Source organism: Antedon bifida, chromosome 11 (assembly GCF_963402885.1).
Source record: "Antedon bifida chromosome 11, ecAntBifi1.1, whole genome shotgun sequence".
Classification (NCBI taxonomy): Eukaryota; Metazoa; Echinodermata; class Crinoidea; order Comatulida; family Antedonidae; genus Antedon; species Antedon bifida.
Window position 1 is genome coordinate 11,720,139 of NC_136236.1, and position 17,642 is coordinate 11,737,780.

The 17,642-nt window shown below is 32.5% G+C and overlaps 1 protein-coding gene across 2 annotated transcripts in view; it reads left to right on the forward strand.

The window, feature by feature from the left end:
- The window catches only part of LOC144856402 (ER degradation-enhancing alpha-mannosidase-like protein 1), a 51,508-nt gene extending 34,143 nt beyond the window's left edge, over window positions 1-17,365 (forward strand). Inside the window, exons 7-13 of one of the 2 annotated variants that reach the window (XM_078714403.1) lie at window positions 2,081-2,163; window positions 3,843-3,963; window positions 10,117-10,287; window positions 14,040-14,113; window positions 14,447-14,543; window positions 16,317-16,478; window positions 16,739-17,365. In XM_078714403.1, the coding sequence (XP_078570529.1) occupies window positions 2,081-2,163; window positions 3,843-3,963; window positions 10,117-10,287; window positions 14,040-14,113; window positions 14,447-14,543; window positions 16,317-16,478; window positions 16,739-16,825 (795 nt within the window). In that variant the 3' untranslated portion in view covers window positions 16,826-17,365. The remainder of the gene's footprint in view (window positions 1-2,080; window positions 2,164-3,842; window positions 3,964-10,116; window positions 10,288-14,039; window positions 14,114-14,446; window positions 14,544-16,316; window positions 16,479-16,738) is intronic. The other variant, XM_078714404.1, reaches the window with a different exon arrangement.
- Window positions 17,366-17,642: the final 277 nt, after the last annotated feature.

The window sequence follows — 17,642 nt, forward strand, 5'->3', positions numbered from 1 at the left end:
ATTAATATACTACACTATAATATAGTATATAGTCCTGTAGTTTACATTATAGCGTCCGATTATTTTTTTTCTAGGCCACCAGCCGATATGTGCTCTACTGTATCAATACCACATATTTGCATTGATATATTTAATTTCCTTAACAGATTGCTGTAAATAAATATAGACAGAGCTATAATAAGCATTGAATTTGCCTTCTCACCCAAAGTGTGCTTTTTTCGGGGCTTCCTCTAGACGTACCTTCGCATTGAACTTGAACGCAAAACAAAATACTGAGTAAATGATCAAACAATGGGCGGTTCCGCACAGAGCATCCGCATATAACATACAGAAACAAATGTTATCATCCTTTAAATAGATCATTTTGCTCATTGGTAGCATGCTGCATGAGAGTGTTTTTTCCCGCCAATTAGAGGTGCCATTTATCATGAATGTTAATGTGCGAGAGTACCATTTCCGTCCATCAAAGGGGTGTCAATTAACAAAATTTGTCTCAGGCCCCACCTGACTACTACTACTTAGTGTCCAATCTTTCTTCCACAAGCATGTATTCCCTCAGGTGTCGTAATAACACAAAGGCAAGTTAAGTACACTCATAACAGAAATTCGATCCATTTTTTTTCAATTTGTGCTGCAGAAGTTGGATATAGGTATTTTTTTTAAACAGATAATGAGCTAGCGTTTTCAGTCGCCATCTATTATGTACAATCAACATTATTATTGTAGTTAAACCACCACCCACACCACCACCCCTCCCTCAATGACATGAGTAGCGTTGTAAAGCCCGTAGAGGATACTACGAAGGATCACATGCCCTAAACGAAAAACAACTTTGGTGGGTAGGAACCAACTTAAGTATGAATTGGCTATAAGAAACAATTGAAAACCATTAGGCCTACTAATTAAAGTTGAGTTAGATAAATATTATTATTGTTATCACAAATTGTTTTACATTATATAAACACATATGCAAATAAACTTTATTACTGACAGTTGCTTCTTAACGTTTGTATTAATTAATACTATATTACAAAAAAATATAACATCGTAGTGGTGTGTACTGTACTATTTCAATCAACTATTGGCGGTGACAGTTTCAACAAAGTATTACATCGCAAATGTTTTACTGTGTTTAGTGGTATATTAATAAAAAACATAAAAACGATTAATATTTCGTTACTGAATGGATAAAGAATATATTTAAAATCCATAACTTTTTTCCCCCTTATTTGCATATTTTATTTAACTTGTACTACTAATTTGCATACTTCCGAGGTGTGTGACAAAGGTGTGATTTTGGGTTTACTGCTGGCAATTAGGAACCTATATCTGGGTCATTTGAGGGCAAAACAAAGTCTCTACACCCTGCTTGTTCACGGAATACGGGAAATATCTACGTTCTGGTTCCATATTTCATGACATATAAGCAATAGTGTACACATATAAGCAATTGGACAAGAGACAAAGAAAAAAAAACAAATATATATACAGTATCTTGTGTCATAACTATGCATGCGCTCAACGATAAAAATACAATACAATACATAAACAACGCACACGTAGAAACATCAAACAGGTAATACGGGATATATTACCCTTCTGATCCGCTTGACTGAGTAAATGGGCGTAATACAGAATTATATCTCATAAATATTGACCAATCGGATTACAGAATTCATGTAGAGATAATAATAAATATCCTTATATTATATGGTTTACTGATCATCCGTCTGTGTGTAGAGCGACCCACAGCGGCTTCATTGTATGCTGCATAGCATCGCATCTATATAGGCTTTTAGTAGGCCCTACCTACACTACAGATAAAGTAGTAGTCTCACTCACTCTCTGTGCGGCAGGCTGTCAAAACATCCTAAGTTTTATTAGTTAGTTTTTTGTACTCTTGAATACATCAAAATGTTGCTAATGCTTCTCCACTTTTACCTGATCTGCTGTGGTGAAATTATAGACACATACAAAAATACTGTTTTTGAACTGGTTACGTGCAATAGCAAACTGATATCAAAGATGGTTTAGTATCTTTAGAATATCAATTAGTTTATCAACTTGTTTTTTATTTCAGTCATTTATCATGTTTGGTGAAGAAAGAGACTTGCAGTTGTTCAATGAAGCATATGAAAACTTGAGGAAATTTAATAGAAGAGGGTAAGATCAATAATGAAATATAATGTTGTTGCATTATAGCTTTTTAGTTGTTATGATGATCATAGAATAAAAACCAAACTTTATTTTTTTATTGACACTTGGTAAAAGTTTAATTCACATGCATTTAAAATTTCGAAATGCGCAAAATTTATTTCTAATTTAATTTGTTTTATTTTGATGATGTCGTTTAAGTTGGTTCTGTAATTTTACCTATGTTCACTGTATAGTGTATACCAAATATACATTATATACTATGACACAAATGTTCTATAGATTTAAAAAGTTATTGCCAAAAAACAGTATTTGGTGACAGGAACGAATAGGATTTTATTTGCAAAATGTTATCAACCGCAAATTGTTTGCGATTGACTTCCCCAAGGTGGTGAATTTGAATAACCTCCAAACACCATTTTAAAATTTAAAAAAAATCCATTCCTTGTCCATTTTAATTAACACTTTGACTGCCAGAGGTTTTTCCAGTTAGAAACTGCCACCGCCAGCGTTTTTAGCCCAATTAGATGTTTTTATTAAAGCTGATTGAAACCATGTATGTGACCTGATTTATATGTAATTTAGACTAAAATAATCATAAAGATTTTAGCTTTACAATGGTACCAAGAACGATTTTTAAATCTCAATATGTAAATCGTAATAGTAAAATGAAAGTAACCCACTTTTTTAGTTTTTCGTAGTTTCACGCAAGAAAGTCGAGATATTCGCGATTTTGTGCAAGACATCACAATATGAAAATATCGCCCGGTGAGATCAACAAACACGGCACCGATAGGCCTATAAAAACAAGTTATCACTATTGAAAAATGTATTACATTTTATAAATCATAATTCTTACATCAATGTTTCGCCAAAATCCACATAGTAAAGACACCAGGCCTAGTTAACCAGGCCTAAAGTTGGTCCGGAACCGTTTTACGACTAGGCCTAGGCTAGCCTAGTAGTAGTACTACTAGCCTAGATAGTAAACTGATGATAATATTCATACCATTTCAAAACAAGTTGGTTGCGTGAAACTTGGTCACTTTCAGTAAAACACCAAAACAATTAGGGTATACATACAATAATAAAATTAAAGACTTCATATTGAAAATGACTTCATTATTTTTTATTCAGATAACAAACAAATATGTCAATCCACAAAAACCTTTGTAATGCTTCGGCAGCATAGCTAGCGCGCGACCGATACACAATGCGCCAAGCCAGCGCTCTACGCGCTACTGTGATGCGCGGTGTTTGTTATTTCGACAGGTACCATTTTGACAGTCGTTCGTAACCAGATTAGTTACTTTCAAATTGTAAAATATTTACGGTCCAGACCGAATATAGTGTTCATATTTATAGTATATACCAATAATTAACCTATCTACCAGATTTCGTAAAAAAACGCGAAAAACGAAGATCTTCGTGTTTGGCAGTCAAGCGTTGTGTTTCCAAAAACGAAGATCTTCGTGTTTGGCAGTCAAAATGTTAAGGTCATTGATGGTATAAACAACTTTCTAGGCTCACATTTCCTACACCTTACATTTGCATGTACAGTATAAAGTTAAAGTTAAGTTAAAATCTAAATTAATATTGATGTTTATAGTTTATTATTCATTGAAAAGAATGAAAAGGTTTTCTCAGTTTGCATGTTTACCCCCAACTTCTTACCATTTACACAACAGGAGGCCTGAATGTAATTCGGGAGTAGGTGAAACCCCTATGTATGTTAATGTGAGAATGGAGGATGGTAAGACGATTAATTCATGGATTGACTCGTTACAGGCAGCATTCTCAGGAGTTCAGGTAACTTATTTATAGTGTTTTGTGTTGCATTTTAATTATTGTTCTTCTTTCATTAAATGATACTTTTATTGGTAAATTAAAGATGTATTGTCTCCCAAAAACATGAAAAAGGAAGATTTAATAAAATCAGATTTCGAATGAGCCATATTGCAGTTTTAAAAAGCTATTCACTTCTGCAGAAAAAAACTTTTACTTACATTGTGAATACCCAAGAGTGCGCCGCGTTATTTGTATCTATGAACTATTTTCACTTATACCTTTTTTGGTGAATACACCAGGCCTAGAAAGAAGCTAGGCCTACAACGGCAAGCACCAACTCGAAAACCAAATCACCACCTAGCCTGGAATTAGCCTAGGCCTAGCAAAACAGTCGACGTGTAGCAGAATTGACAAGATATTATAGGCAGAGCTGTGTTTTTTTTTTGTTTTTTTTTTAAATGGGACTGCGGTGTAGATGACCTGGTACATAATTGATACTTCATACTAAATTTCTGCTCCCAAATAACTCTTTAAATTTGCTGTCATTAACAAAAAAACTGTTAACATTTATACCCAAAATGCAATACAAAAAACTATGAGAGCACTTAAATTATTTTGTGAGATCAATGATTTTTGTTTAGGCTATCGCTCTCGCATATCATTAAAACGGCGAAACAGTTATGTTCTAACTTGACCAGTAGATGCATGTATATCTGTAGTTGTGCACCTGACTGTAGTTTAATGAAAATAGCGCAACTACGTGCGATTGTCTGAAATTCTTAAATTGACTATAAATTTAAAGCTAACAGCCTTTTTTAAATGAAACTTTACACATGTACTGTACGCTTAACGAGCGATTTCATGAATTTATATGACTGATCATAAATTTAGAACCAACAAATGTTTTTTAATGAAGCTTAATAAAATTATAATTCATATCATGGGTCAACTTTCTATGGAGTAAAAATTGCATGTTCCACACATGTTTCGCGCATACGCATGTAAAATTTATTTATAATGAATTTCGCGTACATTTCAGGTCATTTTTTAAGCATTTCAATTGTTTTTGTGTTTTGTGCGCATACCTGTGCGCCCAGCTCGTACAAAGGGTAGAAAAATAGTTTTTGCAATTGATTTTTGTATTACATACCTTGTAGTAGATTTCATTCATTTTGATGAACTTTAATTGCAAAATATGATGCACATGTTAATATATAAGTTTGTGGTACACCACAAATATTAGTTCTGAAAAGAATTGTTGAGTTTCTCAATGTTTCGATCGATATGCTTTGATCGTCCTCAGGAGTGATCGAAACGTCGAGAAACTCAACAGTTCTTTTCAGAAATATATGTGGTGTACCGCAAATATATCAACATTTGCCATGCAAACCTTCAAACAATATATGACGCACATGTACATTAATCTTTAATAAGTGTGTGCTAAAAAATAGGTAATTTAATGCAAATTTGTGCAAAAATATATCTATTTTTAATCGGTTATAGCTCCTCAGGATGGCTGGTGACCCCTATTTTAAAAAATATATTAAGGCAGCTGATGAATTGTAGATATGTAAAATATGAATTTCTATGATCATAAATTTAGAACCAACAAGTATATTTTAATGAAACGTAATAAAATTATGATTCATATCATGTGTCAACTTTCTATGGAGTAAAAATGGCCTGTTTCACACAAAATTTCGTGCACATGCGCATTTACATTTAAAATGCGCAAAAGTAATTTCTAACTAGATTTGAACTCTATTGTCACTTTGACAAATTTGGGTTATCCGCATAAACACAACATGCACCACATACATTATATGAACGCCGACAATTGTTATGCCATCCTATGACATGAATTAAATATGTTTACAGTGTTGAATTGTCGTACCTATTTTGTGTCATAAAGCATAACAGTATTTACTGAATAATCTGTATATGTTTGGTATACAGTGTAGCAAAGATGAAATTACTTTACAAATTACAAATTATTTTTTGATCCAATTTTTAACTTGATGACATCATCAAAATGTAATATAAAGATAGCAATTTTAGAAAATAATTATCTAAATAATTACATTAATGAAAATTTGAAGAATTTTAGACAAAGTGAGCTATTTAAATGAGGTGAATTTTTACGAAAGAGATGAAAATCTGACTTTTTAAATTCAACTGGCCATATGATGACGTCACCACAGCCGATGCTCAAAATTTGACATCAGATAGACAACATTTTTATAAGAATTCATACAATTCAACAGCTTCCATAATAAGTTTTAATCATGTGGGTTACTTTGTCATTCTGAGGAGTTATAACAGTTTGAAATACGAAATTAAGTAGGTCACGTTATTCTGTGTCTAAGTATATACTGTACAGTATACACTACAGGGAAAATTTTCATTTAAAAATTTTGTTTAGCAATATTGCTAATCAAACTGATTTTTAAGTCGAGAAACATAGTTTTGTATTGTATTTTTTGCTACACAATTTTCAAAATGTGTAGCAATAAGGTTGTTTTGTATAGCTTTTTGCTACGCTACACTGGCGAAAATGTTCCTTGCACTATATATCGTATACATACATACAGTGCAGAATAGGTCAAAATAATGGGACCCGTCTTTTATTCCAATTTTTAAAATGATGACGTCATCAAATGAAATTTGGAAGGGAATTATCTGAGTAACAACATATTTTAGGTGTTGAATAAATTTGGATACGTAGAATATGGATGCGCACTCTTTTAAATGTCATGAAAAATATGAAAATACAACTTTTATAATTCAACTGGCCATATGATGATGTCACAACAGCCGATGGGCATGAATTCGTATCTACAATTCAAGAGCTTCAAGAAAATGTTTTAATCATGAGTATCACTTTTCATTCTGAGGAGCTATAACATATTTAAATTTAATGGAATGATGAAAATAAGTGACCCAAGTTATTCACACTTTTGAACATGATGACATCATCACAATTTAAAAAATGGTAAATCATGCGAAAGATAATTGATTGACTAGACAATATAAAAAAATGGGGGGAAATAGAATACCGATAAGTGGAAATGCGCTCTATTAAATGTGATGAGCTATGACGAAAGAGACAAAAATCCTATATTTTATATTCAGTGGCCATATATAGTGGCCATACGATGACGTCACAATGTCCGGTTAGCCATATTGATGCATAATCTGATATCAACAACTCATCTACTTCCAGAATATGTAATAAAAATAAACTTCACCGTGTAGTTTAGAAACTATGACTGTAGTTTAGAAAGCATAACTTTGACGAATTTTGACGTGATTTTAGGTCAAAATTGTTAAGTTGGTAAAATTACTAAAAAAGGCTGGAGAAAAATAAACCATGTGAAAAAAGATGTTTTTAGCGCTACGTGCGCACTGCACGCTTAAATATTTGCGCGCACGTTGGAATTTTTGACATGCTTAAAATTACATGAAACGCTTAGAAAGTTGATTAGAAATTGTTTTTTCGCATTTAAATTTTTAATAAATTTCTGTGAAACATGCCATTTTTTTTCCACAGAAAGTTATATTAGCGCATGATATAAATTACACTTTTGCTAAGTTTCAATTTGAATTGTTATTTGGGTTTCGATCTATGTTAAATACGCGAAATTCATAAAATTGCGTGCAACTTACGCTGCGCGACTCTAAAGTCATAAAACGTACAAAAAAAGTTTCCTGCACTTCTTCTACAGTTAGAGATCAATCTTCTGACAAAGTTATACGATGTTATGTTGATACGAATTAGAGACGTGACACAGAATTCTGGGAAAGAAAAAAGAATAAGATAGAAAAAATAAAAAATCCTGACAATAACAAGGGGTTATCAAAATGAAACAGGAAGTTAGCAATTTCGGAAGAGAATAATCTGAGCAACAACAAATTACGAACCAACTTTATATACCATCGAGTAAAAATTTTAGAAGTAAGGTGCGATTTACCAAATTTTGCCCTTACGTAAATTTATATAGACTAGATGGTTCGCTCGCGACCCTCTAGTGGGTGTACCCGAATGGTTCTCGAAAACATGAACAACGCTAATTATTATATTTGGTCTTCTGGCGAATGAGTGTGTGAGATTTGAACCTGAACTGAAAATAAGTTTGGTAAGATGCGAAATGTATACTAATTATGATTGATTATGTCCCCTGTCAGTGTTGATGTATGGACACTTGACAGCAATCGGTGGTTATAGGAAAGTAAAGTGGAAAAAAAGTCACTCAATAGATGTAATTAAAAATAATGTACATTAATTATCCTGTAATGATGTAAAAACTTTACAACAATTGGTATTAATGCAAATAATATAATTGTAAAGACCAGTATACGTGTAATATACAATATATTATTATATTATAGAGGAAACCGTTAATAGGGGTCATCAATCACTGAAACAGTCTCTAACGTGACCGTACCAAGAGACCAAAAGCATAGTTTATCAAAGTGGATGACGTCAGTGGTGCTTTAACATTTATATCACAAATTATCAAATAACAACTGTCGTAGCCTACTTATATATCGATCGTAGTACACACCATTTACAATTATTATAAATAGAGCAAGCAACAGAAATATTCGATAATATAAACAGTAAAGGTGTTTCTCTGGATAGGCCTACCAGGCCTCCTATAGTAACATTGAATCGCACCTAAATTTGATTAAATGATTAATAAATAGAATCTAATTTCAGTAGTTCACGATACGTTGAACCACTAAATATTTTTGTATTTAATATCGAATGGCCTATATTGGTCATAGTACACACCATTTATAATTATTATAAATAGAGGAAGCAACAGAAATAATCGATAATATAAACAGTAAAGGTGTTTCCCTGGTAGGCCTACCAGGCCTCCTATAGTAACATTGAATCGCACCTAAATTTGATTAGGCCTAAATGGTTAATAAATAGAATCTAATTTCAGTAGTTCACAATACGTTGAACCACTAAAATATTTTTGTATTTAATATCGAATGCCGCCACCAACGGCCATTTTGCCGGAAGTGACGGAACTGAACAACAGCGCAAGTGTGTGAAAATAACCCTGTGATATCCACAATTTCGATAGGTAACGCTAAATTTTGTCGTAAAAGACAAAAATGGAATAATAGCGTCGATGTGAAAACTAATGTTATCAAATCTACGTTTCGCGGTACATCTGAGATAGATAAGGTAGGTATCCAAGGCAGAGATTTGTACCAAATTTTTTGCATTGTGCTCGTCTATGTCAGAATTAACCATAATTTATATATAGATGCATAAGAACCTCATTTTGTATTGACACTTTAAAATTCATATAAATGGTCAATTTTCTGTGAAGTAAAAATGGCATGTTTCACACAAAGTTACACACGCACATTCATTTAAAATGCACAAGATTAATTGCTAATCAATTGTCTACACATTTCATGACATTTTTAGGATTTCAAAATTGTATAATTTGTTTGCCTTTTATGTATGCGCATTTTTCACACAGCATATACATAGTGCAGAAAGACAATTTTTGAATTACTTGTTCTGTATACCTTCTGTGATAAAATTCATTCATTTTTATGAACTTTAGTTGCCAAGTAACGACACACATACACTTTAAAAATCATGCGTTTAAAAAGGCTAATTTCATGCAAATTTATGAAAAAATATATTTTGAATCTAGATCATAGCTTATCAGGATGGATGGTGATCAACTGTTTTTTTTTTTCACTTATTATGGAAGCTGATGATTTGTAGATGTGAATTCATGTAACATTTTTACTTGACAAGGGTTGTCATCATATTATGGCCACTCAAATTTTTTTAATAGGGTTTTTTCTCTTCTGTGCTATTTATTAAATTTGATAAAGCGCATGTTGCGTATTTGAACCCCAATCTTTCCTATATTTTATTATTTTCGTAGGAGTTACATCTTTATATATGTATGCATTTTTTAACATATTGCACATGGGGCTTGTTGTTTCGGATAACTAAGAAAGAGCTTTTCCAACAGCTTTACAACAAGATTTTTATTGTAATGAATTTTGAAAACCACCAAGTGGGAAGTGGGTATCAGTTTTGAAGAAATTAACAACTAGTAGTAGTATTTTAAAATTTTGCACTTATTTGGTTAATGGAATCCACTATATCCACATATTTTTTCTTCTCAGGTTTTGAAAGGTGACATTGACGAGGCAATATGTAATCATGCAATTTATTATGCTATCTGGAGAAAATATGGCGCCCTCCCCGAACGTTACAACTGGCACTTGAAAAAACCTGAAGTTTTCTTTTACCCCCTTCGACCTGAACTTGCAGAATCTACCTACTTTTTATACCAGGTTTGGATTTATTTTTTTGATAATGTTTTTCTCATTTTGTTTTTATATTTTCTCTGTTTCTTATTGGTGTTAGTTGAATATCAACCAGCAACATTTGTTAAAATTTCACTATAAACAAATTAATTGAAGATTTATGATTTGGCTAAAAGTAGTAAATTTGATGGTAATTATGAGTGTCTAGAAAACTCAGATCTAGAAAACTCAGATCTCAGTTTTCTAGATCAGAATGGAACTAGAAAACCAAGATCATCAAATGGATTGTTTCATTATTAATCAGAGGGTAGCTTGTTTGAAATACTACAGTATTATTATGCATTTTCTTACTAATAATAATAATAATTATTGTAACTTGTAGTAGCAGCCTACAACTTAAATCATAAAGAAATACAGTATACACCTTTTAAAATGTGGGCTAGCATTTAGGCCTAGTCTAGCTAAGCAAACTCAATTCAAGGCTCAACGCGTGGGCGCTATCGCGATGTATCGCGAAGAGTAGGCCTGGCACTACTAGGCTAGAAGTGGTCAACTCGTACCCAAGATAACTCGTACCTATTCCCAACTTGGCTAACTCGTACCTCAATCAACTCATACCCACACCAACTCGTACATACCTAATTCTTAAGCCTACATTTTAACGGTAACGTGCACTGTATTTTTTTTATGATTTAAGCCGTAGGCCGCTTCTACATGTTACAATATTAGTAAGAAAACGTACACAGTAATTATTATTATCAGTTTTAATAATACTCTAGTATTTCAAATGACCTACCTTCTGATTAATAATGGAATGATCCAAATGACCTACCAACAAATCATTTGATGATTTCTAGTTAACTCAGATATTGATATCTGAGTTTTCTAGATCTAGAAAAGTCATATATCTGAGTTTTCTAGATCTAGAAAAGTCAGATATCTGAGTTTTATAGATCTAGAAAAATCAGATATATCTGAGTTTTCTAGATCTGGGTTTTCTAGACACCCCAATTATAACACGTACTATTAGGAGGGTATCTTGCAGATTCGTTTTGCCCATGACTGGTTTTCATTTATATGCTCGTCTGATACAGTTGGCTTGATGTAGATGACCCAATGACAGAGAATAAAAGAATGCAATTAATTTGAATGTAAAGAAAAAAATCTTTATTTAAATAAATTTCCCAGATCAGGCTCTAGAACAGAAGGAAAACAGTTAAAATGGGTTGGTGGTCTTGTTGGCATTACTCAAGATGAGGAAATCGAACTGGACACCCATCGAACTCGCTCTTCAACACAAAACACAAAAATCCTTCACGATTCCATCAAAATACATTCATAACAAAATCAACACTTTTTTTAACATTGTCTTTTAATATTGTCGTAATAATTTCAAAAGAAGTCAAGAAATATATCTTAAACAGAGATGATAAAAAAGGAGTTAAGCTTTTTGAAGTTTTTAAGCAAAGTCTGGTTGTGGACTCCCTGAAAAGAAAATGAAACTATAAAAACATTTAGTAACTTGAAGCAGATAAAATCATAAAATGCTGTAAACGTCAAAACCTCTTTGCCACTTCTAACAATCTCACTCCTGAAATTGGTTCCTTGGCTTGGTGATATGACTACAAAATGGCAGTCAATGTTAGCATTGGAAGATTGCTTCTCATATCTCGAAACATCCAAGAAGCAAAACCAAGGAACGTCTAACCAAGCAACTGAACCAAGCACTCAAATTGACGTCTATGACCACCTAATAATGTATGGCTGGCAGCCTATCAATGTAAACCGCAATATATATGAAAATGTTTCAAGAAAAACAAGCATTAGGAAATAAAATGGAATTTGAATGATAAATTTATAGGAAAGCAAAAAAAAGAATAAAAGGTACACAAGTTGAAGAATCAACCACTCTCATTCCTTGACTGTCTTAATGGCAACGAGGATGCTGACACAATAAATGCATGGTATCTATATATAAATTATGGTTAATTCTGACATAGGCGAGCACAATGGAAAAACTTCAGGACAAATCTCCGCCTTGGTTACCTACCTTATCTATCTCAGATGTGACGTGAAACGTAGATTTGATAGCATTGTTTCCACTTTTACGATATTGTTCCATATTTCTGTCTTAGGAAGATATTATAAAGAGTTTTATAACAAAATTTATGATTTCATCGGTAGATTTTTAACTCTATTGCACGGTAGAAGTAATTTCTGGGTTCGCGGTAAGGTGTGTCAATCACCTTGCAACTTCCTGCATGGTTGGTTTCAACTAAGTTGGCTTTTGATGGCGATAGCAAATTTAGTTTTTTGTTTGTTTTCGGATCGCGCATATGAAGGTATAGTAGTACATAAAGATTGTTTAAAGGTTTGCATGGCAAAATCAAATGTTGATATAAAGTTTGCAGTACACCACGTGTATTAGTTCTGAAAAGAACTGTTGAGTTTCTCGACGTTTCGATCAATATGCTTTGATCGTCCTCAGAAGTGAGAACAGTACATAAAGATCAAATTAAATATATTCATAAAACATAGGAGTATATTGTGTGGAAAAAGTATATAAAATTACATCGAGAGATATGAGCTTTTGTTTGAAATCGAATGAAACCCTGATAGCCGAGTTTTTGAGTTAGCTGAGTTTCTGCTGTAACTTTTAGATTTTAATATGTTCTAAATCAAATTTTTTTTATTACGTCATCATACCAAAAAATTATAATAATGTGAGTTCCTTAATTTCATCTATACAGTATATTTTAATCTGTTATAGCTCATCGGAATGAAAAGTGACCCACATGATTAAAACTTATTATGGAAGCTGTTGAATTGTAGATGAATTCATATAAAAATTTTGTCTATCTGATGGAATATGACGTCATCATATGGCCAGTTGAATTCAAAAAGTCTGATTTTCATCTTTTTCATAAAAGTTCATCATGTTTAAAAGAGAGCGCAAATCACTTTTATGTGCCCAAAAATGTAATTATTTAGATTATTATCTTCTATCATGTTTCATTTGATGACGTCATCATGTTAAAATTTGGAATAATAGATGGGTTTTGTAATTTCTTCTATGCTACACTGTATATAACATATTCAGTGTACAGTATTCCATAAAACTGTTATGCTTTATGACACAAAATAGTTACAGCACTGTAAACATATTTAATTTGTGTCATAGGATGGCAAAATAATTGTCGCCATTCATATTTTAACGTATGTGCATGTTGCGTTTGCACGGATAACCCGAACTCGTCAAAGAAGATGAGTTCAAATCTAGTTGGTGGTGTTTAGGTGGTCGAAATTGGTACTCTTGCACTTGAAATTCATGATAAAATGGCACCTCCCACTAGTCTAGTTGGCATCGCAAACAGCAAAACGATTGTACTTTTTCTGTCGGTAAATACAATATCTGTTGCCTATGTTAGAGGTGGGAACCAACGATTGTCATACAGAGTCAATGGTTTTGTTTTGTTTTGCGTTAGTTATTCCTCTACCTTATTGACGCATTAGGTGTTACGGAAACATTGACCTGACTTGCATGTTGATGTAATAATGTGATTCGAATCCCATGAGCTTCTTCTTTTTAGAGAGAGATTATTTCTAGGGTTAGGTTAAGTAATATGAGGCCTGACATCAGAAAAGCGGCGCAGAGTCGCAACTCCAACTTTTGAGATATTTAGCCTAGAAGTTCACAATGTAAAAACAATTTATATAATTCTGTGATTTCTATTGTCGTCCTTTTTTAATGAAAATGATCTTTCAATTATTTATTTCAGGCAACAAAAAATCCATTTTATTTGCGAGTTGGTAGTGAAATTCTTCAAAGTATTGAAAAGCATTCAAGAACCAAGTAAGTCTGATAACAAGACAGTACTAAAAATCTTGCCCATTTAGCTTGGATATATACACTGCTCTCAGTGTTTGTCATTTATTCAATGCATTGTCGTTATACACTAACATTTGGTCTGTAAAGCCTTATTTTGCTCATCACAAATGTAGTACTTTATACTTTGGTCTTGGCACAAATCCAAGCATCATCCCTGATGTTACAAATATATAAATCAGCCATTACCAACTTTTATAGAAGCCTCAGTTAACCTGCACTATAGTTTTGTTGGTACATTTATTTCATGATATCTTTATCTCTATCTATATCTATATTTATCTTTACTTATTTTTATAGTTGTGGATATGCCACTTTACACAACGTTGTTGACAAAACACATGAAGACAGAATGGAAAGTTTCTTTTTAAGTGAAACATGTAAATATCTATTTTTGGTGAGAAAACTTCTTATAATCATGTACATACCCTTTGTTGCTTTTTCAATGTTTTTTGTTATATAGGCCCTGTTCAGACCCATGGTGTTATAGCGTTTTTGCCTAATAGGCTAAAAAAATGTGTCTGAACAGTTGGGGATTACCGTATGACGCGTAGTAAGGGAAAACGGTCGACAGTACCGTTTTAGCGTACGATGAGATCTAGACCTACACAGTGGAAATAATGATGAAACATGTGATGCTTTTTTTATATAAAATAAAAATAGAAAGATATTTAAGAATAATTTAATAAAATAAAAAATCTGTGCACTTGCAAATGGGCAAATTTGTGTAAAAACATTCCCATTATCTCTGCCAATGGGGTTATATTTTTGTCTGCAAATTTTGTTGTGCGTTTGTGAGCAAGATAACAGAAAAACTAAAGGCCTGTTTCTATTGAGCAGAAAATACGGTTTTGAATACCGTTATTTTTCAAGAAATGGGTCTCCAGCAGAAATGGGTCTCCACAAAAAAGAACCGATCTTAAAAACAGTTTAAAAAACTCGAATTTATTCCGGTCTCGATCGCAAAGAACCGTTCTGAAACCGGTTTCTGCGGAGTAATTTTTAGCAACACAAACAAGGTCTCAATTTGACCCAAGAACTGATCTCTGCTGCACTGGGACGATTGCGGTCAACTCACAGCGATAGGACCAACAGTATGCCTAGTTATTTTCATTTGTCTAGATAGTGAGTATTTTATTTAACTAAAAAATGTAGACCAATGCAATTACGAGGTTCGTAATAAATATGTGGGGAGAAGAAAAAATGAGGAGGAGGCTATATAGCCAGGAGTCGGAGAAGACTCACATGTTTATAAGAATATTGTAAAGCGTGTGAAAGACGAGTTCAACTTATCGGAGGGTGCAACATACCTATACTTTAACCAAGGCATTTCAGGTAATAATGACAGGCTTAATGGATGCAATGCTTGACGATCGCGCTATGCGAAAAAAATAAACATGACCTCGATCCAATTGCGCTTCCGCCTAACGAACTGCATTGTGGTATATAATGACATAGTAAACGCACATGGACGGAACCGGTTTTATTGGTGTAAAAATTGAGCTGTAATGCGATCTTTACTTATAAACAAGTGCCGAAACCGGTTTTAAAAAAAAACGTTCTTTTTTATTTTTCATTAGAAACGAGCCCTAAACGACGAATATTAATCACATTTACCACTGATAGATGGTCACAGACAACTCCATTAAATTTTGGGGGAAATTTGGACAAAGATCTCATTCTCAATCACTTTTTAATATTTACTAATTTTAAATGGATCTTTGTTTAAATGACTGAAAGTTATATAGCTACAAATGAATGTAATGAGGCAATCCAGACCCGGATCCCAATCATTTTTAATTTTGGAAGTGTTTAATCTCTGATTGCTCTTGTTTAAATCTATTATTGTTACTCGGAATGAACGGTGACCCACATAATTTTCTTTATTTTTATTATTACTGTACTACAGTTAACTCTCCCAATACTGGACACCTTTGAGCTTGGGCATTAAGAATAGTCTGGTTTTGAGAGGGTTTCCGGTAATAGGAGAGTCTACTGTATAATATTCTAAAATAGGAGGATCCCACAAAATGAATCTTTATTTTAAAAATTGAGTACTTGAGTCACCCCCATATAGAATTTTGTTAAATGACATCTCTAGATGGGCAAAAATTATGCTTTCACACATAACATTCATAATAATTTGTATTTATTTTTTATCAAATGTTAGTTATTTGATGTTGATAATCATGTGAACAAAGAAAGCAATAAATATATATTTACAACTGAAGGTCATATACTACCAGTACTAAAAAGGGGTAAAGTTGATGTAACTATACGTCAGAATGATCATTGGAAGACATGTATTCGACCAGGAACAAACGAAACAGATGTAAGTGTAATCTTTAATACTATAAAAGACATTCATTGTTTTACGGTGTTTATTATACCACTCATGTCAACAGTGCAAGCAGAACGTAATTATAATACAGTAATTCAAACATGTTTTCTATTGTTTTTCTATAGTAGTCTGAAGGCTAAATGCGGCTCTCAAGGCTTCTCCCCTTTTTGAAAAGTGAAAACAAATTTGTTCATTTTCCTTCCTCTGCTGATACATACAAAAAAATGATTTTCTAAATCAATTTGTTTCAGTGTGCAAGTTTTCCTGATGAAAGAAGATATTTTTTGCCTATGAAAACACAGTATTTGGAACAAATCGACCGTCTTATTGGTTTATGATGAAGACTATATGGTTGTTTTTAAATATTTTTATATACGGATTTTATGTTTTTATAGTTATTATACACATACAGATAAGCTGACAATCAAAATTACCTTGTTATTTATATTGTCACAATATCATTGTCTGACTATTTTAATAGTTATAAATATTGTCATTAAGGTGATCTTCGCAAGGATCAAATGCCTAACCAGGCACCTTTTCAGGTTTCAAGTGCAGGTTGACTAATACCATCCTATTTATGTTTTTTTGTTATTGTTCTGAAAATAATGCAAATCTTGGTCTGTCAAGCAAGGCATTATATATATACAAGATAGCTTTACAAGTCAACTTTGTCATAATAAAAATTTTGAGATATGTTTTGTACAAGTAGAATTATAAATAATAGTGATAGTTAAATAAATATAATACAAATTACTATCTTTTGAAATTTTGATTAAATGAATTACATGCCATGTACAGAGTAAAATCGTTTAATACCATCTTCACATAGACACATGTATGCAGTAGAACCCATCTGCTGGGAAACCTAAATTAAGGGGGAACATTTTTTCCATCACAAAACAACAAGAAGACCAAACAATTATGTTCATTTATGTCATAATACAAAAATGGATATCATAATAATTATGATAATGAGGCTTTGATAATGAGTACTTTTTATGGTTTTACATTTTTCAGTGGTAAAATGTTGGCTACTAAATTTTAATTTCTCAATTTACGTTTATTCATTTCATTTTCAAATTATCAATACAATGATTTAATACTTATTCATAATATAATATGATTTTTCCTCGTTATTTTCTTATATTTTCT